This window comes from Mus caroli, chromosome 5, assembly GCF_900094665.2.
Source record: "Mus caroli chromosome 5, CAROLI_EIJ_v1.1, whole genome shotgun sequence".
NCBI lineage: Eukaryota > Metazoa > Chordata > Mammalia > Rodentia > Muridae > Mus > Mus caroli.
Genome location: NC_034574.1, coordinates 29,944,850 through 29,971,892, shown reverse-complemented (window position 1 = coordinate 29,971,892; position 27,043 = coordinate 29,944,850). Strand labels below are relative to the sequence as shown.

Below are 27,043 nucleotides of genomic sequence, written 5' to 3'. Positions count from 1 at the left end.
ACAGAGGGCCCAGGGTGTAAGCTGCTACTCTTTCAGAGGACTGGGGTTTGGTTCCAGTTCCCAGATGGCAGCTCCCAGCCATTTCTAACTCCAGTTCCAGAGGATATGACCCTCCAGAGCCCTCCTCTGGGCTCTGAGAGCACCTGACATGTATGTAGAACACATACAACTATATAGGCAAGACACACACACAAATTTTAAATAATCATTTTTAAAAAGGTTGTTTAAGGTAAATCTACATAATTTCTTCAAAATGGTTAAGATGTAGAAAGAAACATGCCTGTACTTCAATCCTAAAGAGAAAACCCGCCCTCAAGTGAAGAAGAAAGGAGTTTCCAGCCAGTCCAGTGGTGAGCTCTAGAGTTTATTTCTCTTGGAAGAACAGAGTCAGAACACAGGTAGAACTGTAAACAGGCAGCTACAAAGGAGCAGAAAGGAGGGTGTGGCCTGACAGAGGTGCCCAGGCATGCACACAGTGCCACTTCATGGCACCTTGTGCTTCCCCATCGGGTGTATGCCCACTGGGTGGGTCTGTGGAGTCCAGCCCATGGTGTGTGAGAGCACATGAAACATGCATGAGGCCTGAAAAGACCAGGCCCAGGAAGCAGGACCCAGATGGGCGGCCACATTGCCTGCTGCAGATCACAGCCAAGGCGTCAGACAGGAACAATAGGCAACATGCACTGGAAGGCATCACTGTCACTGTGAGGACACTGAACACAGCGGGAGCCCTGTCACCTGTGTGGGATCAGGAGTGTTTTGGGTGGGACTAGAGTAGCATCTCTAACACTCGGTCACACTGTCCCCATCCACACACACGGGACTTCATGCTTCCACTAAGAGAAATGCCTGGACGCGCGTGAGGCCAGCCAGTGAGCACTGCCGAGTGTGGAGGGCAGTCAGCGAGTCCTGGCTGGACAGAGAGGCTGACGCTGAGAACCTGATCCTTGTCAGCACGGGACCCTTGCTGACTGGCTCAAAACAAATACTACTTTTTTCCATCTTGAGGCTAAAATGCTAAAGTGGCAGCAAGCAGGTTTTAAAGGTAAGATCCACAGTCAGAGACCTGAGCCTTCACAAGGGGTCACTGGGCGTGGGTCACCATTCCCATGGCACATTCACAGGACCAGCTCAACGTGGAATATCTGTCTGAGCCTCAGTGACCCTCCCTGGGACTGAGCCTTGGCTGCCACCTGCTTTCCTTTCAGAAAAGGCAAAGGAGGCCCCATAAATATAAGAGAAGGAGGCCATTCCTCAGGCCATTTCAATCCACAGAATCTGTAATGCAGGGGCGGCCTGCCTCAGTGTTCCCTTTATTAATCATGGACAGGTCAAGGGTGTAGAGTCAGAACCTGGAGGTACCTGGTCTTGGAGGTCCTGGTGTGTCTTGGGGTGTGGGGGGTGGTGGTAGCAGCGTGCTGTTGGGGCTGCTGATGTCCCCCTCCCCCATCAGGGTCAGGTCAGCCACCTGCTCATCCTCCACAGTCTGGATGCCCCCAGCCTCCATTTCTGGTGACAGCCTCCTCCAGGCCTGTGTAGTGCCCTCTTGCACCGTGGAGACGCAGGAGGGCTTTGTAGGCTTCTCTCCAGGTTGGGTGGTCCCAGGAGGCCCAGGGGTGCTGTGGGCAGAGCTGGGGCTGTGGGTGGAGCCTGGACTGTAGGCTGAGCAGGGGCTCTGGGCTGAGGCAGGGCTGGTAGCTGGGCTGTCGCTGTAGCTCTCCTCTGTCTGAGCTGCTCCCTCCTGGCCATGGCCTGTAACAGCTCTCTTGCTATAGCCCTTGACTGGGGGTGGACTGGACAGGGCAAGTTCTGAGGAACCAGCAGGTAAGCGAAGAAACTCAGGCAGTACCAGGTCTTCCTTCCTTAGCAGCCCACGCTGGTCATCGGCTCTGTTGCTCTGAGCTTTGGAAATGAGCTCAAAAAACTCTATTGGAAGAAAACCCACAATGATCATATTTGAGAGACTCACAGATGCGTGCATGCCTCCACTGACTACTCTCTCTTGCTAGGGGCTTCTGATGCCTTGAGCTGCTACCAGCAGCCAACAAGGGTATGAGATCAACTATAGTATTTTACCCACAGAGCTGAGGCCAATGTCTGGCTGCCAATCCCTCTGAAAATCACAGTCAGGCCGGGGCCTGACAACACCCCTCTACTTAGTAGGTGACAAGCTTGCTAGCACTCAGTAGGATGCTTCTAGAACTCTGGTTTATATTTTGTTCATACATGTAGCTCTATGTCCCTGAGCTCAGATGACTCTGAGGTATAAGTGATGGTTGGATAGGGATGACAGAGCTAGGGCCCAGCTGCACTCTAGACCCTCCAGCGGATGGCTCACTGTGGAAGGTGGAGACAAAGTCTTAGCTGGGTGGCACACAGGGGCCTGAGATCTACATAGCTCCCAGGCTCATTGCCTCTGCACAGAAAGTGGTGCTTTGGGGCTAAGGGGAAGGAGGCATGAAGTGGGCTCCCTGACCTACCAGAAGCACCCCAGCCCATGAGCCAGAATGGGCACTGCGGGCTTGGCACCTGCCTGGCTTCCTCATGCCTGCTCTAGAGCCTTCTCTTGCCACCAGGCTCTGTTTAGTGTGGCTCAGTTTTATCATTCACACTTCAGGGATCTGAAGTTTCTCAACTATCCCAATGGCTGTCTGTGATCCATAAGGAGTCCAACATCTTCAACCTTAGTGGCTCTTAGAAATGCATACACTTTACACAATTTACAGCTTCCATCTGCTTAGTGATCACAAAGCCCAAGGGAGACATATCCCACCCTTACAGCCGCCAAGTCCCAAGGGCTGCTTATAGAAATCCTGGGTCAGGACAGATCAGGCCTTCCTCCAGCCTCTGTGCTCCACATAGGTCAGCAAATCCACAGCCTTCTCGGACCTAGGACTCTGCCCTCCTCCCTCACACCTGGCTCCTGCCCCCACCCAAGCTGGGCCCTAGCTCATGTCAGGGTCTGGGGTATGGGAGAAGGGAGCTGGCTGAAAGCACAGCTAAGGCTGCTGGTATCCGGTGGGCCCTGTGGCTTTCAGCTCATAATGGGGGTTTTGGTGAGGTTATGCCAACAACATTGGTACAACAAGGACCAGGCTATGACAGGGCAGAGCAGGTTTAAGGACTGTACTGTGCATTTACTGGAAAACACGGAAGTTTTAAAAAGTACACATACCCTCTGCTTCGTCCAAATTAATTTTCTGATATTTTTTTTTCCCAATCTTTGCAATAGATTCTTCTCTCTTTGAAAGGCGGGGATCCCTAGCACTTTTTCCATTTTCTCCTCTTATTTTAATAGAGTTAGACTTGCCTAGTGTTCTCTCCTCTCCCTGCATCAGAAGGAAAGTCAAGTTCTACTGCATGTCAGCACACGGTAACATATCACTCATCAGTATGGTGAAGGCCCTGGGGGCCCAGACAGCAACAGTGAGTCTAGACGCACTTGGAAAATTAATCCCAATAATGTTTAACATAACAACATTTATGGCTCACCCACCCACCCAGGACAAAAGAAAGCTAAAGGCTGGCAACAAGATGGAGACTGAAGCCCAGAAAGACACGAGGAGAAATACCCACGGGGGAGGCGAACCATCCTGAGCACAGCCTCAGTCAGCCAGATGGGTGACAACAGGCACAAGGATCCCCGAGTGGTGCACACTATGGGAGTGGGGCAGCGATGGCATGGGGCAGGCATCAGGGGAATTACCATAGCCGAGTGGTTTCTGGGGCTGGAGTTCACAGCTGAGTTTTGTTTGACAGGAGCACCTTTCTGTTTGTCTGTGGACACTAAACACATGAGACAAGCTTATGACCAGAAGCTCACGGTGCCCTCTGGACAATAAACACAATTTGGCATGTTCTGTGAGAGCAAAGGCCCTCTCTTTCCATCCCTTATCTACCATACACACTCAGGCCAGAGCCTAAGTGTCCCGCTGCCCACCTGACGCAGCTGGGAGAGGGCAGCAGGGGGGTAAAGTGAGGTCTGTACATTTTCTGGGACATTGGGAAGCCAGATACCATATGCTATACATAATCCTTTAGAATCTGACATTAAGTCCTGCCTTTGTCTCTGTCAGAGTGTAACTGGCTCCCATGGCACTGAGCCTGAAGACCACTGTCAGACCTACTAGAATCCTAGTCCTCAGCACCCTGTAAGTCTGCAGCTTCCCTGAGAGCTCACTTGCCAGCCATGGAGGAAGCTGCTGAGAACCCACCAGGCAGAGCTGGGTGCCTGCCCTGTGGAAGCTGTGCAGAGAATAGTGCTCAGCCTGCCCAGCACCAGGGCCAAGGTGCAACATTTTCTAGAGTGGAGGATGGCCAAGGAAGGGAAAGGCTTTCCTGTAAGGAGGTGAAAACTGGAGTAGCTGTAGCCTAGGCCACAGACTCATATCTGTTAAGTTGCAGTAGGATGGAGACCTGTGTGTGCTCCACCCTTGGCCCCAGGGGTTCCATTCACATAAAGCCCTCAGGAGTAATTTGGGCACAAGCCCTGGGGAAATCTAAAGTTATCTGGAATAACTTTATATAAAGAATCTCCACCCAGATCACCCCTCTTGAGCAGCTTTTAGAAAGTTCTCTCCCGACCTGGTCAGGTACAGTGGGCTGTAAGACGGAAGTGCCTCTCTCACAGGTCTCCTGTGCTAGTGTCCTGAACAGTATGGGCCTCTGAGGCTTTGGAGGTGTGTGAAGCTTTGACCAGGGCTGACCCAGGCCAGGACTGTGGCTGTTGAGGTATTGGGTGGGACAGAGTTGTGTGGTCCACTCAGCGCCACATGTAAGGACTGGTAGAGGACAGAGTGGCCTGATGCTGAGCCCAGCACCAGGACCTGCTGGACAGGGCCATGCTCGCCAGTGTCTTCACTTCTTGTTTCATCTGGAGAGAAATCTCAGAACAGGGTACTGGATTAAAGGCAGGAGACCCAGAACAGGCCTTTGGTCCCTGCTCTGTACTGACAAAAAGCCTCTAAAGAAAAGAGCACCTTCTAGCACTTTCTGCCACATAGACATTCTGGAGTGGCAGACAGGCACCTCCTGAGAGGAGCCAGGGCTTTCCCCTGCCCCAGCCCTGGTGCCCCTGAGCAAATAAGGGGCAGACTGCCAAGTGAGGGGTCCCACAAAGCTGCCAGCCCCATGCCTGTGGTGTGCTTCTATGACAACTACTGGACAACTGAGAAGCAGGCTGGGTGCTGGCACTGGGAATGCAGCCTTACCTTTCCCTCGAGAAGGGTCCCTCTCCTCTAGGATGACCCGCTGTCCATCTAGACTTGAGATGGGGGCACCAAGATCCAGGGGCTCCTTCTCCCCGCTCTAGAGGGAGAGATGATGCACTCAATCATTTACCCAAATTGGAACTTTCTGGAATAGTTGCTTTTAATCCAGCCACTGACAGTAAGACTAACCCAGGCTTAATGGAGACTCAATCCAGCTGGCCCCGGGGTCAGGTCACCCAGCCTGGCTGACCTGTGGGAATATGGAACCCTTAGAAGCTGGTGGAGCAGGTCTTTCAAAGGTCACTCAAAGGGGAGGCAGAACGTCCAAGGGCAAACTGGGAAGTCCTGAGCCCCAGAGAAAAGGTCAGTACGCATGTGTCAACACGCAATAACTTCTTCATCCGGCTTCTGCTTGAACACTGCTCATAGTCTCCATGATGGCCAACCTAAAACCACCACGCAGTTCCCTAAACTGCTCTGCCAGGAATCCTAAAGCAGGAAGCCATCTTAGCTCTAGGATGAGTGGCTGGTGCTCTAGATGCTCAGATGCTCTGCCCTCCCTTGTGACTACCCCAGCTCTAAAGAGGAGGAGAGGAGAGCACCCACCCTGGATGCCAGGCTGGGGTGGTCTCTGTAGGCAGGTCTCTGAGCTCCAAACTGGAGCCCACAGTGGGAAGTGGTATCGAGTTACACCTGATGCTAGTGCCACCTGAAGCTGGAGCCTGTGCATAATTAAGTAAGTGCCTCTAGTTTACTTCAAAGCTCTTAAACAATTCTGAGGACAATTTCTTAAAAATTTAAGAATACTAGAAACCACAGCTCAGTATAGCGATGTATGCCTGCAATCCCAGTACTTGGGAGATATAGGCAAAGGATAAGGAGTTCAAGGGTAGCCTGGGCTACATGAAACCCTGTCTCAAAAATACCAAAACAAGGTAGGTGGTAGTGGCACATGCCTTTATTCCCAGTACTGTAGAGGCAGAGGCAGATGAGTCTCTAAGGCCAGGTTGATCTACAGAGCACAGATGAGTCTCTGAGTTCAAGGCCAGCCTGATCTACAGAGAAAGTTCTAGGGCAGCCTACAGTTTCTGTTTCTACCCAGAGAAACCTTGTATCAAAAACCAAACAAATAAAATACCAAAACAGCTTGAGGAAGCTCTGGAAGATGCTATTCCCCAAGTCACTATACTATGAGTCCACACTGCCTCAAGGCCAAAGACCAGAGCCCCATCCTAACTACTGGCCCATGGAGACAGGAAGGGACAGGGAAGGCCTGTTGCCCTCTTCCTCAACCTCACCCCCAAGCCCAGCGTGCAAGTGCATGCGAAACTGCTGGTGTGTCAGTGTAGGTGACAGCGGCAGTTACCTGTGCCCTGGCAAACTGCACACCGTGTGCTGGCTGTGCAGTTTGCTTTTCACGCCTGAAACCATGGAGATGCTTCAGGGTGTTTACTGCTTCGGTTTGGGTCACCTGAAGTAAATACCAACCTTTCCCATAATGAGTAATGTCCAAATAAATGAGACAGAGAAAACAGGAGATAGAGGCAGGTGCTGTCCCTAACCTAGGGAGGACAGTGACATGAACAGAGATGTAGTACGGGGAGGTATGAAAGGGTAAGGTGGGGTATAACCCTGGTGGTGGTGCTCAGACTCCAAATGACACTTACCAGTCTCACCAGCAGGCTACCCAGGTCCAGGCCATACTTGGCCACCACGGGCCGCAACACTTCCGTGACTGGCTTGGTGGGCTTGGCCTTGAGTCCCACTGACCGGTTAATCGGAACGAGATCCAGCCTGGAGGTAGGGCAGGGAAATATTCACAAAAGAGCCAGTTCTGGCTTCACCACGTCTCTAGAGTCTCCTTAACAGAAGAGGACCCCAGGGATGCAGGCCCCCCTTGGCAGGAGCAGTCCCCTGCATGTGGGAGGAAGCCTCGGACACCCTTCTGAGATTTACACCAGGGCCAAGGGCTGTCTGTTGTCCTCAGCTTTCATGACGGAGAACTGAGCAGTCAGGCCTCTGCCTAGTATCCTCTGGGTAGAGACTCTTGCCTCTTTCTCCACTATGATGGAGGGCTAAGCAGCCCATATGTGGTGCCTGCCTCATTGCCAAGACTCTGGTGGGACAATGGCATTCTTTTATGGCCTGACATGGGACAAGTACATGCTCACATTAGCAGGGAATACAAGTCCTGAGGCTCACACTGTGGAGGCTTTGGAAATCTCCAGAAACCTATGTGCTGTTTTCTTACCGAAACAAAGTCCGCTTTTCCAAGCGTAGGTCCCTGGTGGCCAGGATGCTGCTGTCCTGATGCAGCACCAGAGGCTGAGGAACAAAGACACCAGAGTTAATGTGGGAGCATGTGGGCTTGACATGTAACAGCACACAGCTGCGAGAACAAAAGAGCAGGGCAAAATTAGCCTGACACCCTCTAGACACTGGGGTGTGCTGCCGTGCACCCACCGACCCCCTGGGAGCCTCCACCTGCAGCTGCTCTGCCTCACGGGTGGTAGTGGTGGTGTCAGGAGTGGAGCGCTAACAAGGCAGGGGGAAGGGAGCAGACAGAGCTAGGATACTGGTGGCTCACTCACTCCTGCCTGGTATAGTACCTTGTCTCCGCCCACCAGGAAGAGGTCCACAGCAGCCCCGTTGATGCCATGCCGTTCACACAATCCAGACAGAATCTCTTTGATGGAGAACCCGGACTTGACAGCAACCACACAGGATGTCCCGTCTGGGAGGTGGACACAGCAATGTTTGGCAGCCTTATCTTTCTCGAGTGCTGAAGTCCTGCAGGCCTCTGACTGTAGGGTAGGGAGACAAGTGTTGGTGTCTGGAGGTAAGGGAGTCTCCTGAGGAAGATTCAGACAGCCTAGTCTCATGTGCCCAATAATCTGCCTGTTCCCCATGCAGTTCCACATACACAGAAATTCAGAATCCACCACAGGGCATCCCCTGACCCCAGAGCTGATGGTGTGATAGGGTTTGGAGGCCAGGGCCAGGGAGAGTAGGGATCTCACTCAACTATGGTAACTATATGGCTCACAACTAGAGCATGGCTGCTGTCCTGCCAGATGAGCTTGCCTGGCATACTACTGTGCTGGGGCCCACCTCGACTCTGGAACCTGAGGCTGTGATGATGAGTTGCCTATAGACCTGCAGGCTGTCCTGACCCTCTGGTTACAGCATTAGATGCCTGTCCTGAGGACACAGACAGACCTGTGAGGCCTTTACAGCCATTTCAGAACTGTTGCTGCTTCCCCCATTGTTTGAAAAATTTTTTGTCTTTGCTTGTTATTTCAGAAAATAGGTGGGAGAAGGGGACTAGATGCAGATGGCCCACGGACTCACTGTGGCTCCTCCCATGAAGTGGCTGTAGAAGTGGCAGAGCCAGTTCTCACCCTAGCCTCCTGGTCACCATGGGGAGGAACCTGGGCTGGCCACTGGATGGCGACAAAAACATGATCCTGCTGGCCCCTGAGCCATATACCTATAGTTCTCTGTGAGCCATGAGGCCAGAGGACTGGAGGCCCAGGTGAGACATCCTCCCCAAGCCCCCAAGGCACATGACCACCACCCTACTGACACACAAGTACAGGCACTTCATGTTTTCCAAAACTAAGCTGGGGTACTGGGCAGCAGTAGGTAACTGACCCATCGTGGCCTTGATAGGGTATTTGGAGAAAGAAGAAATAACCATCTATGTTAATGCTAATTGTTGATGGATAGTTTCAGATGTCACAGTACTGACAACCAACAATGTTTCCTAAAATTCTTATCAGGCAATGGTAGACAGAGTAGCAAGTCTTGAGTTTTACCCAGTTTCCCTCACAGCAGATTAGCAAAGAGCAGGGTAAGCAGGGTGCCTTGAAGAGACCTGCAGGACTCTGCCAGGCTCTTAAGTAGTAGGCGGCCAGCTCCTAGGAACCCAGGGCAGACACAGACCCTGGAATGTTAGAGTCAACAGGAGGTCTGAGCATCAAGCTGAAGACAAAGCCCTACTTCAAAGCTACTGTGTACTCTTAGTGGGAGTTCAAAAAGTTGAACTAAATCAGAACAAAGGCATCTAAGAAATAATCTCAAGGCTAATTTTAACCTTTCGCAGTATACTTCCCCATCTACTCAACAGTTTTTCTTGCTGCCCTAGGGATCCTGGGCTGGGACCCAGGGCCAGCGTCCAACCCTGGCACACTGTTTATGAACTGAATGCTGGGTGTTTAATGAGCCAGCTTCACCTACCAGTTAGTAGGTCAGCCTACAACCCTTGCAATGAGGGAAGGTGGCCAAGGAGGTAAGACTCACCAGGTCTAGGCTCCCCGCAGAAGATACAGAGCCTTGGGACTCCCGACGGCAGAGGCCTCCATTGGCATGAGGGGCATCTTGAAAGAAGGGAATGACCAAGGTGAATCAGAAGCCACCGCATCACATGCCCTCACTCAAAGAACCCCTATCTCACCCCTCAGATGGATAGACATAATACAGTAAGGACAGAGAGAAAGCAAAACATGAGAGGCCCTTCCAGGCACCACCTGCTCCACTGGGGTTTAGTCAAACACCTCCCTCACAGCAGAGGTCAAGGGTCAGGGTCACCAAGGAGGTCGCCACTGTGGGGGCCCTGTAGGACCTGAGACATTGCCAGGCACTAGAGCAGGGGGCAGTGCTGTGCAGCCCAGGCTCATGTCCCTGGGTGGACATGTCTTATTTGAGCCATGATTTCTATCTCAAAGTGCTCTTTTGGGTCTGAAGAAGCCTGTCCCTGTGACCAGTTGGCTACTCATTTTACTGGTGACCCATTTTCCATCTTCTTCCTCACAAATCCCATTCATAGCCAATAGTCCAAGTCACTAATTGTTCTAACTATGATCTAGGCCAGCCTATATACCACTGTTTTACCCCACGTCTGACACTCAGGCTCCTGGATCCAGTGATGTACTCTGAACAAGTACCTTCTCGAGCATCTGTAGACCCTGTACCAGGCAGACAGAGTATCTGAGCTCTGCTGCAGCCCTCTCCAGATGACTGCAAGTCTGCCAGGTATGGGAGGCCTCCATGGGACACACACCCCATCTCCAAGTCCCCACCCACCAACACAATGGCTGATGCACATGCACTGGCACAGGCAGAAGTTGTGCCTGGCTACGGGGACAGCACATTTGTGTTTGTTTCTCTTTGCTTGATTCTGTTTTCCAAGTTTCCTACTGAAGCACCTGCAACTTTCATAGCAAGAAGAGAAGGAGCCCCGTCAGCCAGACACGCTTCATCAAGGAGTCTCCAGAAGGTTCTGGAGCAGGCCTGCTTCCTAGGCTGGCTCATCCCCAACTCTGCTGGATTCCCATGATCTGTGACATTTCTTCATCCCTCCAGAAAACTCCGCTGTATCTCTGCCTGCCCACCATGGCCTCTCACGTCACCACGGCAGTTCAGCTCCCGCCCACAACAGCATGGTCTGCATCCACATACCATGGGCATGGTCACCATGGTCCTTCTTCTTCTGGGACCGCCCTGTGCTCCTGCTCCTTGACCAAGAGAAAAAGGCCCCTCTGCGTTTTTTCTCACTATCCTCGTCCCCAACATCTTCATTCAGGGATCGTCCTGATTTTGATTTTCCACTTAACTGTCACCAAATAGAAACATCAGTTAAGACACTTAAGGGGCTCAACACAGGGCTCTATGAGTAAGGATTCTGAGGAATCAGGTAGAATCTTCAGTGGGTCAAGGGCACAGTCCTCTCTTTCACCACCGAGGTAGCCAGGGGTAGGGGGTCAGGAAAGGGTTCAGGAGTATCTGTGTCCTACAGGCCCCACCTTCTGCTGGTGACAGGATGTGTGGTTACAGCCTTACTCTCACCCCCACAAGGGCTAGCCCAGCACCTTTTTTGGTGTGGACACATTGGAGTGGTCAGAGCTGATGCTGTGCTTGGAAGCTGGGCTGCTGGGGACCTGCTGAGAGTCCGGGAGGGTACGTCCCTCCACCTCTGCCAGGACGCATTCTTGGTACAGCTGGGATTTCAGAAAGCGAGTGTAGCTATCAAACTTCATCAGGTTGAAAATCTGTGGAACAGATGCCATGCAGTATAGTCACAGAAAGAACGGTAACTCCTTAGGTCCTAGGCGGTACAGGAGATCTGTACCCATGAATGAGTGACATTTTGGAAGGGTGTCATTCCTGCCAAACCCCCCTTGGGCCCCAGGGCACTCCGATGTTAATTAGCTCTCCAGGGACCCTTCTGATCCCTGTCAACAGCCTCTCCTTTGTCACTCTTAGTAGGAGCAGAGTCATAGGCATAGGCACAGCCAGAAGGGCAGGCAGACTCAGACTGTGGCTGCACCCTTAGCAGGCCTTCACTTCCTAGGAACTTGGAAGGCGGCTGTCTCAAGGGTAAGTGAGGCCTGAGGAAGCTCTGCTTTGTTTTAAGCTAATTCCTGCAACCTAGCGGCACAGCAGCTGGCAGGGCTGGGGAGTGTGTTCTGGACGGGTCAGATCACATGCTCTTCCAGAATTAAGACACAAACATGTAAATAGGGTCCCATGTGCATCCTGTGATCCGGCACTCAGAGGCTGAGGCATGAGTATGTGAGCTTCATGTCAGTGGTGGTGAAGTTACACAGTGAGATCCTGTCTCAAATGACAATTGCTGCTACTGCTCCTAAGCACATAAACATATAAATATACAGACAGGTCCACAGCATTCTGGATGTACACTAGTGTGGAAGCGACATGTGCTCATAGAAAGCTTTCTCTGGGCTGGGATAATGCAGTTATCATCCGCTCTCAAATGCTGGAAGTGACACTGAACTTGCTCAGAGTCAGCCCTGCAATCATCAAAGACCACTGACCTTCCATAATGTGCCGTTGTGGCCACGCTGTAGCTGTCATGTTCTGTAGGTCAAGTGTGTCCAATGCGCATAAAATTTTTTTATATTTATTTATTCATTTATTCAGTGAGAATGTGTGTGTGCGTGTGTGTGTGTGTGTGTGTGTGTGTGTGTGTGTGTGTTGTACACCCACCATGGTCCATGTCTAAAGAGTACAACTTATAAGAAGTTGATTCTCTCCTTTCACTATGTGGGTCCCAATGATCAATCTCAGGTTGTCAGGTTTGGCGGCAAGAGCCTTTATTTGCTGAGCATTCTCACTTTCCCCAGAGACTTTTGAAAAGTAATATTGTCCCTTACTTCGGTTGACAGTGGGTACATGGGGCTATCTGTGGTAAAGGCTTTTTTGTTCCTCAGCTCTACTGAATCCTTTTGAGACTGGAGCCCAGTGGTCAGATGGGCTTGTCACCATGCCCACATGACCAGCAGCCCCCTTCCCAGAAGGGCACGTGCTACTCTGAGGGACTCTGCACCCCCAAGCCTTGGCTGGAAGCCCCATGGAAGACTGTCTGCAAAGTCACCTGGAGCTGTTGTTCCTTGAACATGTCAGGGTGGGGTGCATTGAGAATGTCATCTGCCAGCTGGGCCTGGCTGTCAATGTTGACAGGAGTGGTGGCTTTGCTGCACAGGAATTTACTGAAAATCTCCCGGGCCCTGTAAGAGAGCTGACAGGTAGAAAGGTCTGAGCAGATCTGTAGACACACCCACTGGACACACACTTCCCACCTGTGTCACTCAATCATTCCTAAGGCTGACTCTGCTTCGGGGCTGGAGAGCTGAGTCACAGGCCCTGTCTATAGTCTGGCTTATGAAAGTAAATATAAAAGAAAGAGCCAGGAGGAAACTCCTGAATCGGCTCCTCTACAAATTTCTAAATGGCTGCTTTGTAAGGGCCTCAGAGGAGGATCTGCCAGCAAAGTGTGCATGACAGGAGAGGGCAGGAGTGCACAATGCTCGGAGCACAAGACACAGGCATGAGGCCACTCTGTGAGGACAGTTGTTACCTGGGGGAAAGGCCACAAGACATGGCCAGGGCAGTCCTGGGGCAGCTAGACAGGTGCTGTTAAGCCACAGGTAGAGGGTGCAGCTTGCCAGAGTGCTTTCCCAAGTCTCTTCAAACACTGTTCCTTCTTACCCATCCCAACATCAAGTGCCACCACTGCCAGGCTCTGCGGCAAGGCATTTATGCAGACTATGTTTAGGCAGAATTAAATGTCACACACTTAAGTTTTTATTCTGAAGCAGAAATGTCACCTTTTTTTAAAGTCATGTAAGAAGTGTCCCTCATCGACTGCTCAAGCAACACTTGATGTAACCTCGTGCTCAAGCAACACAGGATGTAACCTGATCCTCACACAAGCCCCTGCTCTGAAGAGCAATTTACCTCTTTTTTGTCATGTGCAGGAACATGACTGAAGCATTCACAGGCCTGCCAGAATAAAATGTTCTCTTCACTGAATTCCTTACGTAGAAAATCCTGAGGGAACATAGGAAGGAGAGCAGTTGTCACTCCACAACCCCTCTATGAAGCTGAGCCCCATATCCCTGGCCCTCTTTGTCTACACCATGGCAGGAGAGGAGCCTCTCAGGGGCCTTGAAAGCAGGCATGGGGGCTGCGCAGCACACGTGAGTGGGCAGGCCATCTGCCTCACAGCTCTTTTCTCAAGCGCTGGTCATCTTTTTTTTTTTTTTAAAGAAATATATTTTTAGTTTCTGGTTAGCATATAAAATATGACATCATATCACTGACACCGTTATCACGTGCTGCTCGTAATCACTCTTTCACAGCTCCATCCCCACACTTGGATCCTTAAGAGCTGTATTTGTCAGCATGCATTTCCAAGAATTTTGAAGAAGCTCCAGCTAGGATGATGTCATACAACTGTAATCCTAGTACTCAGAAGGATAAGGCAGGGGGATTATGAGTTCCAAACCAGACTGAGTAACATAGTGAAATCCAGTCTCAAAACAAACAAACAAAAAAAAAACCAAACACACAGAGCCAAGACACTCTGATGGTCCTTGTTGCACAGACATTGAGAGAATGAGAGGGAAGAGTGCTGGCAGGGAACTCCAGGGCAGGATACAGGCCAGGAAGAGAAAACAGAACTGCCAGCCCCTACAAGTGTACACGCTACCTACCCCATCCTTGAGCTTGGAGCAGGTGCTGGATGACCACACCTCTAACAAGGTGATGCCCAGTCTCTGAGGTGACCCTGTGATGGCCCTGTGAGCTCAAGCACCCGGGCTCAAAGTGCTGCCACCCCACAGCAGTCCCCCTTACTCACAGAGAAGTAGCGAACACCAACAGGATCCTGAAGGAGCCGCTCAAATGACACTGCCCAGCTTGCAACTCTCCTCTCTCGTAGGCGCCGGCAGCTCTGCACACTGGGGAGGCTGGCATTGCTGCTCAGGCTGTTATTGCTGATGCAGTCCTTCAGGTCAGCTCCTGTCAACTCTGCAGGATCATCACAGACATACCTGCACCTCGGAGGCCACAGGTACCTATATCCAGCTCTACTTCCCACAACCCATGTTGTTCACTGAGCAACATGTACTGCACCTGAAACCTAGCCAAGGCTTTCTAGACTTCAGAAAAGAACACATCTCAGCTTCCCAGGGCTGAACAAGAGAAGCTATTGCTCAAGGTGTGCATACAACACAGCAGAAAGAATGATGCTGAGCATACGGAAGGTGGGAAGGCATTTATAAGTGCACCACAAAGCAAAAACCCCTGAGTGAAGTCTGAGGAGGGGCTGCAGTTGGCCCCATCACCCTCCTGGTGCTGTCTGCTGCAATTTGGATCCATGGCTCATTGCCTGTGCACTTTTCTGTGTGCAGATCACTTTTCAGTGACGATATTAAGCCACACTATCCAAACTGAGTATTTAACCGTGTATCATCTGGTAGTTCATTCACTGATGACCCGATAGAGGAAAATATTACAACAAAGAAAAGGAGATGTGTCTAGGAAGACGCCATCTATCACCCTCGTCACTTGAAGCAGCCCAGGGCTGAGGGGAGGGCCACAAGCCAGTGTAAGTGGAACTCTATAGTGCTGTTACACATGGTGCTCTGGAGAGCAAGGCACAAGGAGCTTCAGAGAAAGGCCAGCCCAATGTGGGGTGGCACTTTGGGGCTATGCCGTCAGGGGGCTCAGGCAGAGAGCTGATGAAGGTGATTTTCCACGTGGGATCATTAAGGAAGTGCTGCTACATCACATAGTCACAGGACTCCATCTGCTCTGAGCATTCGGGACAGGCTACTCAGGATAGTCTGCTCTCTGGTCAGGTCACAGGATAGATTCCTGAGGACAAGTTAGCAGGCTCTAGTATAAGGCCAGTCACTGAAGTGCCCTTCTTAGCAGGGAGGGGAGGAGAGGAAGACAGGGGACTGGAAGCAGCACAGACACTTATACTTTCAGATCACACCTGGAATAGCATGCAGATGGCAAGTAAGCCACAACATAGAGGGCCTTGCAGGAGGCCCAGCATGGAGACTACAAGTCTAGAGGAAAGTAACCCTGAGGGCTAGGAGCCAGGCCAGAGGTGTGACTATAGCCTCCTAGTACATCTCCCTCAGATCAGCCTGATTTAGTATTGGGCAGGAGTGTCCAAAGCCAGACAGTATGTAGGTGTGAAGTAGCAAGGGAAAGCCATGTGCTAACACACTACAGATATTTGTGTCAGAAGAAATGATATTGTGAAATCACAAGTTTGACAATTTTAATTTTTCTTTGACCCCCACCTTCACCCACACACACTGTCTATGCATCAACCACTGTTCTGAGAACCAAAAGGGGGGCTTGGGCCAGGATATATCATAGGAGCTCTGGCCTGTTCTTCTGGAACACTGTTTAGCAGGGTGGCATGGTCAGAGCACTGACATTGTTGGGAACTGAGACTGTTCAGGGCCACCAGCTCACCAGTTAACTCAGCCACCTCAAATGCATGACATGAGCCTCACACACTCTGTGGGGCTGGGATCCCACACAGCCCATCTCTGAAACTGATCTGTGCCCAGTGACCAGAGCAGATACTGATTTCCTCAGAATACACATTTAAGTCCAAAACAGGTTGACAGGTTCCCCAAGAGCTACTACACATGTGGAGTGAGGCAGTCTCATCAGAGAACTAAACAGAAAGCACAGGAAAAGGCAGGATGCTCTCTACTTAATCCCATTGTGCCACCCCAATCCCCACTATATGCCATGCCCATGCCCACTGAACACCACACAGGCAGGAAGATGCTGTGGAATAAAACCATCGGAGGAGCAGAAGGGAAAGTGCAGGAGCAGATGGGGACAGATGCAGTGGAAGTGGGGACTGAGCCACATCTGACAAAAATTAGGCTGGACTCTTGCTTTCCAGAGCCATTAAAGCTGACCTCATAGGCCCAGGGATTTAGATGTGAAATGAAATTGGAGAAAAACTGGGCGATCTGAGTGAGGAGAGGCCTGGAGGGAAGCTCGCACAACACGGAGCACAGTGGTATTTGAACCCCATGGAAAATGCCCAGGCAAGAGGCTAAGGGTGACATATGACACACACAGACAGACTTGGTGTGGAACACTCCTCCCACACCAAGACACCAGGTGGACAGATGAGCCAGAAGAAGGCAGAAGGAAGCATGACCGGTGCCAGGCTTCTAAGCCTGGGCATGGCTTAGAACCCACGGAAAGCTCCAGACCACTCTGACTCGCCTTAGGTGGCTACAGTCACGGGCTTTACACCGGCTGGGTGACAGCCCAGGCACATATGAAGTCTTGTACATCAAAGAAGGTATTTAGGTGCATAGGATGTCAGAGATGGAGTGACCTATGCCACCTCAGAGGCAGAAGCAATGTTGGCACACTGCACATAGGGCACTGTGCCTCATGCAGGGTCCAGTCTACAGTCCAGGCTCCCTCTGAGCTCTGGTCCAAGGGCACATACATACTACCTTTAAAAAAAAAGACTGTATGAAGGCTAGTGGGGGCAGGCTCTGTTATGACCCTGGATATCACCCAGGAAGGCCAGCTGTAACTCACATTCTGCTCAGTGATGGCTTTTAGTGGCCAGGCTCCCCTGGAAAGTGAGGTGCTGATGCTGTGGACTGCATCTTCTGATAATGAGGTCACCCTCATCAAATGAACCACTAAGCCCAGCGGAGTGAACAGGGCAACTTTCCCCTCCCACTTCTCCCCGTGAGCAATGAAGTCTAAAGAATTGAAGAAGGAACAGAAGTTAACTCAGGGCACATGAAAGGCCCCCTGATAGAAGGTACACAGCACACAACTATGACTCAAATGAGCAGCAATGTGGCCTTCAGCTTAGACAAGGGGCTGGTAAGGTCCATTGTGCTCCTCCCAGTAGAGGCAGCCTGGAAGGCAGGAGGGCAGAGGAGTTAAGGCAGGACTAAGCCCCCCATAGACCATGTGATGAAGCTGTGCTTCTGAGTTACAAGGGGTTTGTAATTTCAGACAAGTTCAGAATGAGAAATACCCACTTCCTCTATGGCCACTGTACCCAAGTGCTGGAGGAAAGGTGACCCAGCCCCCCATGCAGGCCTGCAGACCTCTCACCCTGCTCATCTGCAGCCTGTACCTGCCTGCGCCCTCAGCAAGATCTTTCCCCCCGTCCCTTAAACATCTGGGTTCCTGTGCACACACTGTAATGACAAGATCAATGGCTAGGGGTCACTGGTCCTTAGTGCTACAGCAGGAAGTGTTGTGTTTGTAATGGGAGTGAACCTGTGCAGACTGAGTCAGTAAGCGAGAGATGACCAGAAGGCTCACAAGTCAACACTGACACTGAGTCGGAGCAAATGACTGCTCTGCTGAACTCCACTATGTCACTGAGTGTCCCACATTGTACTGTCGCCAGGATTTCTGGTTGGGGGATCTTAAGCATGGACATTGGGGACAATGGAAGGTGGTGTAGCACCTAAGCAGGAACAACTCAAGTGGCAATGACAACAGTGGAGAGGTGACACCACAGGAGAAGAGGGGGACCAGGGCCTATCTCCTGGCACTGGGCTAGAGACCCACTCAGGTGAGATGTGTGGTCAGCGAGAGGACTGTTGCCATGACTGCAACAACCACTTCACCTAGGACAAGAGGAAGTGTCAGATGCTCTGGAAATGCCTCCCTGGGGCTGTGGGACCACAGACTTGGCCTGGAGTCCAGCACAGCACAGGAATTTAGACAAAGACAATACAAATGCTGAGGTGACACCTTCACACCTACATTCCTACACACCCATACACACACACACACACACACACACACACACACACAGAAGCAATTACACACCCATACACACACACACACACACACAGAAGCAATTCCTGGATCCACAAGAATAACTCGCAGAAATCTTTTAAACAGAGCTGCTAGTGGAGGTTTTGATCCATCTGGAGTGTAAGAGGCTTGCAAAGCAGAGGGGTTAAGAGTCCCCTTAGAGGCTTGGCACAAGTTACTCCTTTAAGTTGAATCTTAGTGCTTCTGACAGACTATACACACAGGAAGTTCCCTCCCCTTTTCCATCCATTTCCGAGTTCAGAACGGACACCACGTTCCAGCATTACTAGTCACAGAGAACAATTCACTTCAGGGTTAAGCCTGACCTGGGACAGCAGGCAGCACCCCAGACTGCCATAAAATTCCTTGCAAACCCTTCTATGGCCATTCCAAGTTCAAGGCCAGGTCAGGAGGTTGACACATGTCAAGTCTGAGACTTGCTGGCCTGCTGGGAACTGTCCTCTTGGTTCCCTACTGTTGGTCATTTGAGTGAAAGGCAGCTTAGCTGAAGAAGATATGGCATGGTGGGACCTGTTCACCTACATGGCAGCATTAGTAGATGTGTTCTAGGTGTTTATTTTACTGTGGGTCTTCTTCTTTCAGTCAAATGCTGTCCTGGTGAGAACGTGTCTCAAGTCTGTGGTGGATTTGCCGAGAACTGAACAGCTGCCAGCACAGCTGCCGAGACTGCTTAGAGATGTGGGCTGTAGGTTACATTTCAGTAATTCCTTAAGACTGACAGTGTGCAGCTAGTTCTCTGGTGTGCAGCTTCAGCCCACTCTCGGCAAACCATAGCCCTAAGTATTCCAAATGTTCAAGTCTCAACTCTAAGCCACGTGGCAGTCCATCCCAGCGTAAGACCCCTCACATGCAGCAAACACACCTGAGGACTGCCCGAGTCAGCCTTCTCTGACATTCAAGACAAGCTGACAGACAGATGTGGGACTTTACCTGGGTAGAGCTGATAAGAGCCACTGTGGTGCCATCTAACCAAATACTTCCAACCATTCACCGTAAACCACCCTTCTGAGTCCATACCAGGCTCAGCCTGGGTGGCTTGGGGTAGAGGCTTGGGCCGCAGGCGGTGAGGACATGGCTCCTTAGCTCAGCCTCAGGGATAGGTGAATTATTGCAGATCCTCAGGGACCCTCACAAAGGCAGTCCTCAGCCTTCCAGCAGTGGCTACTGGAAAGGCCATACAGCCTCACAAAGCTTCAGAGAGTCATGCATAATGCACAGCCAGAGTGCCTGCTGCAGAGGCCTGAATTATTCACATGGGCAGAGACAGTATTCTCCTGGTGCTGGGGAGGAGTCACTCTGCAGTTCACTAAACAGCGGGGGGAGGGGGTGGGGAGAGCCACAAACAGGACTGGACACACGGGATGGGGATGCATGGCTCTTTGTAATAGTTACAGGATGCTGTCTTATTTCCACATCATCTTGAAAATCTTTTTTTTTTTTTTTTTTTTTTTTGTTTTTTTCGAGACAGGGTTTCTCTGTATAGCCCTGGCTGTCCTGGAACTCACTTTGTAGACCAGGCTGGCCTCGAACTCAGAAATCCACCTGCCTCTGCCTCCCGAGTGCTGGGATTAAAGGCGTGCGCCACCACGCCCGGCCATCTTGAAAATCTTAAATCCCATAAACATGAGATCTGCACTCTCAGTGAGGAGTGACCTAAAGCTATGAAGCCTCGAGGGCATGCACTTAGGGAACAATCAGCCTGCACTCCAATTCCAAAGCAAACTCTGTGGCCCCGCAGCACACCTCTGAGAAGCCTGAGGGGCTGGGAGCCCGCCAGCTTTGGAAAGAAAGTCAAGCTGCTGCCCCTGGCATAAACCAGTGGGCAAGCAGAGGGGAGAGAGGCAGAACAGGTGAGTCCTCCATGGTTTCTGAAGCCGAGACTTCACCCAGGCACTACAGGCTCTTTCTGGCCACAGTTCCCAGGAATTCCAAATTTGGTCTCCAAGACGTGTACGGGAAGGGATTTGAAGCCGAATGACTTGTGACTTGGGAATACTGTTCTCTAGTACAAACTGGTCAAGTTCCAGCCGCTGCTGTGCCTCCCTTCCTTCAGCACACTTCTTTACTGTCGGTGTCTGAAGTGGGAGAGACTCTCACTGCCCATGAGGCTGCCACTTGAAGCTCACAGGAGTCTTGTTGGGTGTGAGAATGAGCAACAGTTGGACCCCTAGTCTCCTCTGGGCCCTCTGGCCCTCCTCCCACCGTGTCTGGAGCCCCTTCCAGGAGCAGGGACTAACCTCAGCACCTCGGTGGGCTGGAGGGTTTCAAGTCAGCCATCTTATCTTGGTTTCTCAGGACATCAGGGAGAGAAGCTGATCATGTAGACACCCTTTTCTGTGTGCACCAAGCCAGTTTGAGACCTGATCCTGTAGTTAATTAAGGCACCAGTTTTCTGCACTGTTACTCTTTCCCCTTGAAATATAGATAGGCTAAGTATGCTTAGTACAGAAATCTGAAGTCCAAACTATCCCAAATCCAAAAAGTTTTGATGAACAAATATACCTCTACAATGTATCTGTTACACACAAACACATGAAAGCACTGAGTAAAATCACCCTTAACACAAACGAAGCCCATGGGAAGACTGGTGTCCAATCCCTGAGAGAGCAAATTGTATACATGCAAATATTCCCAAGACCTAAGGGAAAAGTCAGAAAATTGAAATACTGGTCCCAAAGATTTTGTATAAGGGACCCTCAGCCTCCCATGCTCAGGCAGAAACTGTCTCATTTGGCTGAGATTGTCCTTCACGGCTATTCTGGGTTTTCATTAGTCAGTGGCTCACTCTCTGTTATCTGGTACCTTTCTTCTCGACTCAGTCTTCCCTCAGGTGGTCTTCATATCCCTCTGAGCTCTCCCATGCACTGAGCACTGATGGGAAGCAGACACATACCTGCAGGCCTACTGTGTGCTCTCCCTGTTCAGCCTAGGAGTTGGTCTTTGCTTTAAGGTCCTGGTTCCATGTACTGAGAACTGTCCTAGATACCAAAACTCATAGCGGTTCTCTGCCCTAGGTTCCCACACAGGACAGCTTGGAAGTACATTTTCCACATCTCCACAGTAACTGTTTACCGATGGTCACAAGTCTCAGTGACACCCTCAACTATAAGTGACACCCCAAGTGTACTCTGGTTCCCTTTGGGATCTGTAGTGACAGTCCACTTTCCAGCAGTGGACACTCTCCCTTTCACTTCTGATTCCTCCATATATTCCCTCAACAAAAAGCACCTGAGCAGCCCGGCAGTGGTGGTGCACGCCTTTAATCCCAGCACATGGGGGAGGCAGAGGCAGGCGGATTTCTGAGTTCCAGGACAGCCTGGTCTACAAAGTGAGTTCCAGGACAGCCAGGGCTACACAGAGAAACCCTGCCTCGAAAAACAAACAAACAAACAAACAAACAAACAAACAAAGAAACAAAACAAAACAAAAAAAGCACCTGAGCTCTCCAGAGTTCCTCTGCCGATGGCAGTAAGAGCAGAGTCCCGCCCATGGACCTTGCTGAGCTGTGAAGTCCTTTCACCTGCTCAGTGAGCATGCTCCCTTTATTCCTATAATGGGACTTGTAAACATCAGGAACAAGGTCATCGTGCGGCCAATTTTAGCTAGGCAGAAGCCGGGCAGAGACAGCTCAACATGACCTTTTTGGATCTAGGTGACAAAATATGATGATCACTTATATCTATGTCTTGGCTTTCTTATGGGGAAAAGCTAACACCTGCAGGGCTGGGACCCAAGTACAAAGTACAGAGCTCAAGCTACATGGCCAAGTACTAGAATTGTACCAGAAGCTAAGACACCATCAAGAAAGGCCTTCAAACTACCTGGAAGTCTTGCATGAAACAAACACTGACATGAGGAAGACAACACTGGCCTCACCCCATTTCCTCTGTCACAATCTGTGTATCTGAATTCTGTCACCTTTCTCCAAGAGCTACAGGCTAAGAGCACTTCATTCTCATTGCCAGCCAGGTGACAGTTCATATTAAGCCATGAGGAGGGCTCAGGACAAGACGAGCTGCCACAGACTGCACGCCTGCAGGGTAAACCAGAAGGCAGCCGTCTGGCTCCACACCTGAGAAAACCACAGCTAGCAGTGACATATTCTAATGATAATCAGGATGAATGCTATGAGCCCCACAGCACCTCCTCAGAAAAGATTCCCCACATTCTTGGTCTAATTCAAGGGGTCCACTGTGAGGGTGAAGTTCCTGAGGTCTTAGGTCAGTGGTGGGTACAGCTGGGCAGGCACACAAACTCTGAGGTGGCACCCCAATACCCTCTCCTTCCTTCGTCCCTCTACACACCAGCCTGCCAAGCCTCACGGGCTCACAGGGAGGAACAAGGCCAGACAGTGCTTTGGGACTCCAGCAGGGGACTACTGCTGGATATACTGTACGTACATGATTATAGATTCTTCAAGGCCCCGAGGAGACAAATGGGAGAAACCCAAATGCTGTCCTGAAGCTGAGACCAGATCCATCTGAGCTCAGCAGAACAAATGCAGCATGTGAAATGACACCATGCTTCAGGAGAAGAAATGCCAAGCAGATGGGCAAATGCCAAGAGCCTTCAGGGCCGTAAGAGTGGGCAGCGCAGGAGCTGCCAGGGTCAGTGTGGGAAGTGGTGGGGGCGACAGTTCCTTCACTTGTCATACCGCATTTTCAGGATTCAGCTGAGGAGCCACCAGCTGCCACCAAGAGGGTCAAGACTACAAGAGGCCCAGGAGATACCAGGAAAGTGGTACTACCTCTTTCAAGCCTTGATCAGATTTCCACACTGGCTGGAAATAAAAAGAACCATGTGATTCTTTAACTAGATAATTTCTTCTCAAAATAAAATTATTTTATTTTGACAAATCAAACTTGATAGCATGAAAACCTTTTCCTTTTATGTTTATATCAGTGGCCACACATGGAACATACACCTGGCATCAGGACCTGGCTGGAGGGGACAGACACACTGCCCAGTGCATAAGCCCAAGGATCCAAAGGCTGGGCTCAGGCGGAAGGCTGAAAAGTGGGCTGGTCCCTCCCAAAGTCAACAGCAGCCACTGCCAACCAAGCTGAGCCTGTGCTTGCTCTGGCTGTCTGTCGTACAGGACACGGATGAGGACAGGGTGCATACTAGTCAGGACATGAAGTCACAAAGGATATATAGGACAGACTCCAGTAGCAAGGTCCACTTCCAGTGGCCAGCCCCGTAAGATGAAAACGTTACATGAGGCCAAGGAATAGACCCATTTCCCACATCTATGCACATGGTGACATTTTCAGCTGGCAACTAAACAGCCTGCTTTTCTGCGATGGTTATACTTTACATAATTTTGATAATAAAAGTAATGTTAAATGTAAAACTAAACATGATATAATATGCACCTTTTTATTTGACTATCAATGATAATCCTAGGGACAAAATAGAGCTTGGCTGAGCTCTGATGGCTCCCCAGTAGGGCACACACCCCTTTACCCACACACACACTCGCACGCACGTGCGCTCATGCAGTGGCTACTCGCTCTCTTCTTGGGGTCTCCATGTGAGGCTCTACAAATCTGCAGCCTCTTGGCTGGAGGCACCAGGTGTGATGCCAGCATTTCCCTCCAGTTTCTCCTAAAACTGGATGTAAGAGTGAAGAGAGAGAATAGTGGTGTGAGGGGAGGGGCTTGGGTGGTGTGAGGGGAGGGGCATAGGTGCTCATTAAGCATTTATAGGCCTCTCTACTCTAGCTGTTCCTCGTTCAGGCCACTTGCCCTCACCAGCAAAGCAGACCTAGCATGGGCTCTGGAGCTTCACACCTACATGGGAGTTGGTGGTCCTTCTAGAGAAATAAGGCTTCCCCTTCTATAGAAACGATGTCGCCAAGGGTTTTCTGGCTATGCCAAGTGTAATGATGGTGCTAACTTCATAGGATAGGGCAAGCTCTACTCCTCTCTGGAGGGAGAGCCACTTAACCTTTCTATAAAACCCTGTAATAACTATATACAGGAAAGGTGTGAGTGTCAGGCACACAGAAGGCACCGAATGTCACCAACTAATAACTGGGTCATGCTAGCCTTCATTATCATGTGAAAGGCAAGTAACTAGCTGCTACACGTATCTGCTTTGCTAAGTCATGATTCATAAAATATTTCCTCCCTAAAATTTTAAAGACAAATCTAAAACTTTTGTTGGTCAGTGTCTAAGACTGTGTTCTCATCTTCTCCCTACAAACAAGGTGCCCCATTTGAGGAAGGCCCTGCTTCTCTCTGGTGGACTCTATGTGTCCTGGGGGTCAGAGCTGGCAGGTGCTGAGCTTTGGGTCTGTAGGTGATGGTGCCAGCTGTGCCTGGTACATATAGAGCTCCCTCCTTTCCAGTCCTAAAGACTCTCCTGTCTTCTTAGTCTTGGCTAAACCCATCCCTAAAGCTGCTGAGATGTGGGCATGCTCGTGGTATCCCTGGCTCTAATAGAAATGCTGCTGATAGTTGAGTAGAATTTTAAGACCACGCAAGCCAGTCCCTGACCCTTAGCAGCTGTTTCCCTGGCCTCCATGGAGTGAGTCACTTGGCTTCCCTCCCTCACTGATGTGACAGAGCTGTCGATGTGCCTGCTGTCGTCTGCCCTGAAAACAGAGCTCTGAAAACATGGACCTGACCTGACCCCAAATGTACCTGATCTAAGTGCTGCGAGGAAAGCAGAAGCTCAAAACCCTGCCCTGCACCACGCAGAGCAGCTCACTCCAGAGACTGCCCTGTGCCACACAGAGCAGCTCACTCCAGGGGCACCCAAGATGTAAATGTGAACAGTGCAATTGTTGTACCTGCATGGTCTTAGGAAGGGCCAAGTAGAGTAGGACAAATGTGCTTCTTAAAGGGGAAATGGCCATTGGGTCTATGGTAAACTCTCTGTCATCAGAAGATAGCACCGAGAACCAACTGCATATGGCATGCCTACACTGCATACTTTCCTCAAATGCTATTATACCTTTTTTGTCATCTATAGGAGACAAACATAAAAGTAGTTCAAAATATAAGCTCTGGCACTGTGAAGGAGAACAGTCCCCATAGGCTCCAGTAGTTGAACACTTAGACCCCAGTTGGTGCCACTGTTTGAGGAGGTTGTAGAATATTTGGGAGGTAGAGCCTTGCTGGAGGAAGAACACCACTGGGGCAGGCTGTGAGCATTCAGAGTCTTGCTTCGCTTCCTGTTCACTTGTGTGAGCTTTCAGCTTCTTGTCACTGCTGCCATGCCTGCCAGTGCAGCCAGGCTTGCCCACCATAATGGACACATCCTTTTGAAACAGTGAGCTATAATAAACTTATTTTATAAGCTTTCTTGGTCATGGTATTTTATCACAACAATGGAAAAGCTGCCAATACATAAATCATCATAATTTATTACTTCAATCCAAGAGTCATTTCCAGAATTTACTATTTTTTTCAATTTTCTACTAAGCAACTAACAACAGCAACATAAGCCAATCAAATGAGAAAACATGGAAAGCAAGCAACAAGCATATGCCTGTTTAATTTTTGGCAGTGCCTGGGAGGGAATGCAGAGCCGAACTTTGTTTATCAGGTGCTCTACACTGACATTCCTGTTTAAGCAGGAATCTCGACTGAGTATTAAAAAAAAATCCAAAGGCCATATACAAACCCGAATAGCCATGGTGAACGGAACAGGAAGCTCTGGAAAGGGGGTTCCTTACACATTGCTTGGTGGTGTACACATTGGAAAATAGAGAGTATCTACCACACACCCCTGGCCAGCTCATCAGAGCAGGTCACCCACAGGTGTCCATGCGGAGACCTATACACGCATGTCTTACAGTACCTTTGTGACAGGTGAAGTCTAAGTCATTTTAGAAGCTATCAACAGGGGCAGGAGTAGACAGTGGACATTTAACAGTGCAGCAGGACACAGTGGTCAGAGTGAATGGAAACTGGCAGCACGCTGTGAAAGCTCATGCTCATGGAAAGGATCCAGGCACTAGAGAGCAAACATGGCAGCATTAGTTCAAGTAGGTACAGCAGCCACCCCAGCATCAGTGGGGAACTGTGTAAAATAACTGGTTTATGCTTATTCCCGTCTAGCTTAGGAATGAGTGAGGCTTAGACTATGGTTACTTTATTTGGCTTTGGTAATTACTTGGGGGGTCACCCCTAATCTACCTTTCTTACAGCTGGACTGGCTACTTTCCCAGCTGTGGACCCCAAATACTTGCTGTTCAAATCTTTCTGGGTTATTTCTGCTCTAGCAGTCTGGTGTCCTGGGGGTCATTCCACTCGGGAACGTGCTGCTGCTCCATCATGACTAATGGAGACATCCTGCTTTCCCCATCCTCTCCTCCTCCGTGCTCCTTCTCTCTCCCTTCTTTCTCTTTCCCCTCATGGTCACTCCCTGTGACCCCCCAGCCAGGTAACTTGTGAATTTCTATTCCCTCCAGTAATCAGCGGCAGCCATTTTTATTTAACTAATAGTTTGAAATTAGGGAACACAGTTTGTACAACAAAAGCTGGTGTATGTGAGACTTCTCACTTGTCTTGAGGCAACCATATCTTGGGGTACAGAATTTACCATTTGAATATATAGCAGCACCAGACCAACCCCCAGCAGAACTGGTTCCACTCAGCGACCCCCCCCCCCCCGAGCTCGTGTCTCTAGCTGCATATGTAGCAGAA

General features: G+C 50.4%; 1 protein-coding gene across 6 annotated transcripts in view; it reads right to left on the bottom strand.

The window, feature by feature from the left end:
- Rgs12 (regulator of G protein signaling 12) overlaps positions 1-27,043 on the bottom strand; it is an 88,705-nt gene that overhangs the window by 5,618 nt on the left and 56,044 nt on the right. For 4 of the 6 annotated variants that reach the window (XM_021162904.2, XM_021162905.2, XM_021162906.2 and 1 more), the window contains 13 exons: positions 14,374-14,543; positions 13,470-13,562; positions 12,607-12,750; positions 11,081-11,260; positions 10,671-10,824; positions 9,513-9,589; positions 7,820-8,014; positions 7,462-7,535; positions 6,878-7,004; positions 5,211-5,307; positions 3,707-3,786; positions 3,176-3,329; positions 1,363-1,926 (listed from right to left, as the gene is read on the bottom strand). In XM_021162904.2, coding sequence (XP_021018563.1) covers positions 1,363-1,926; positions 3,176-3,329; positions 3,707-3,786; positions 5,211-5,307; positions 6,878-7,004; positions 7,462-7,535; positions 7,820-8,014; positions 9,513-9,589; positions 10,671-10,824; positions 11,081-11,260; positions 12,607-12,750; positions 13,470-13,562; positions 14,374-14,543 — 2,109 coding nt within the window. Of the gene's footprint in view, positions 1-195; positions 1,927-3,175; positions 3,330-3,706; positions 3,787-5,210; positions 5,308-6,877; positions 7,005-7,461; positions 7,536-7,819; positions 8,015-9,512; positions 9,590-10,670; positions 10,825-11,080; positions 11,261-12,606; positions 12,751-13,469; positions 13,563-14,373; positions 14,544-27,043 lie in introns of those variants that run through there. The other 2 variants (XM_021162907.2, XM_029477648.1) reach the window with 2 other exon arrangements.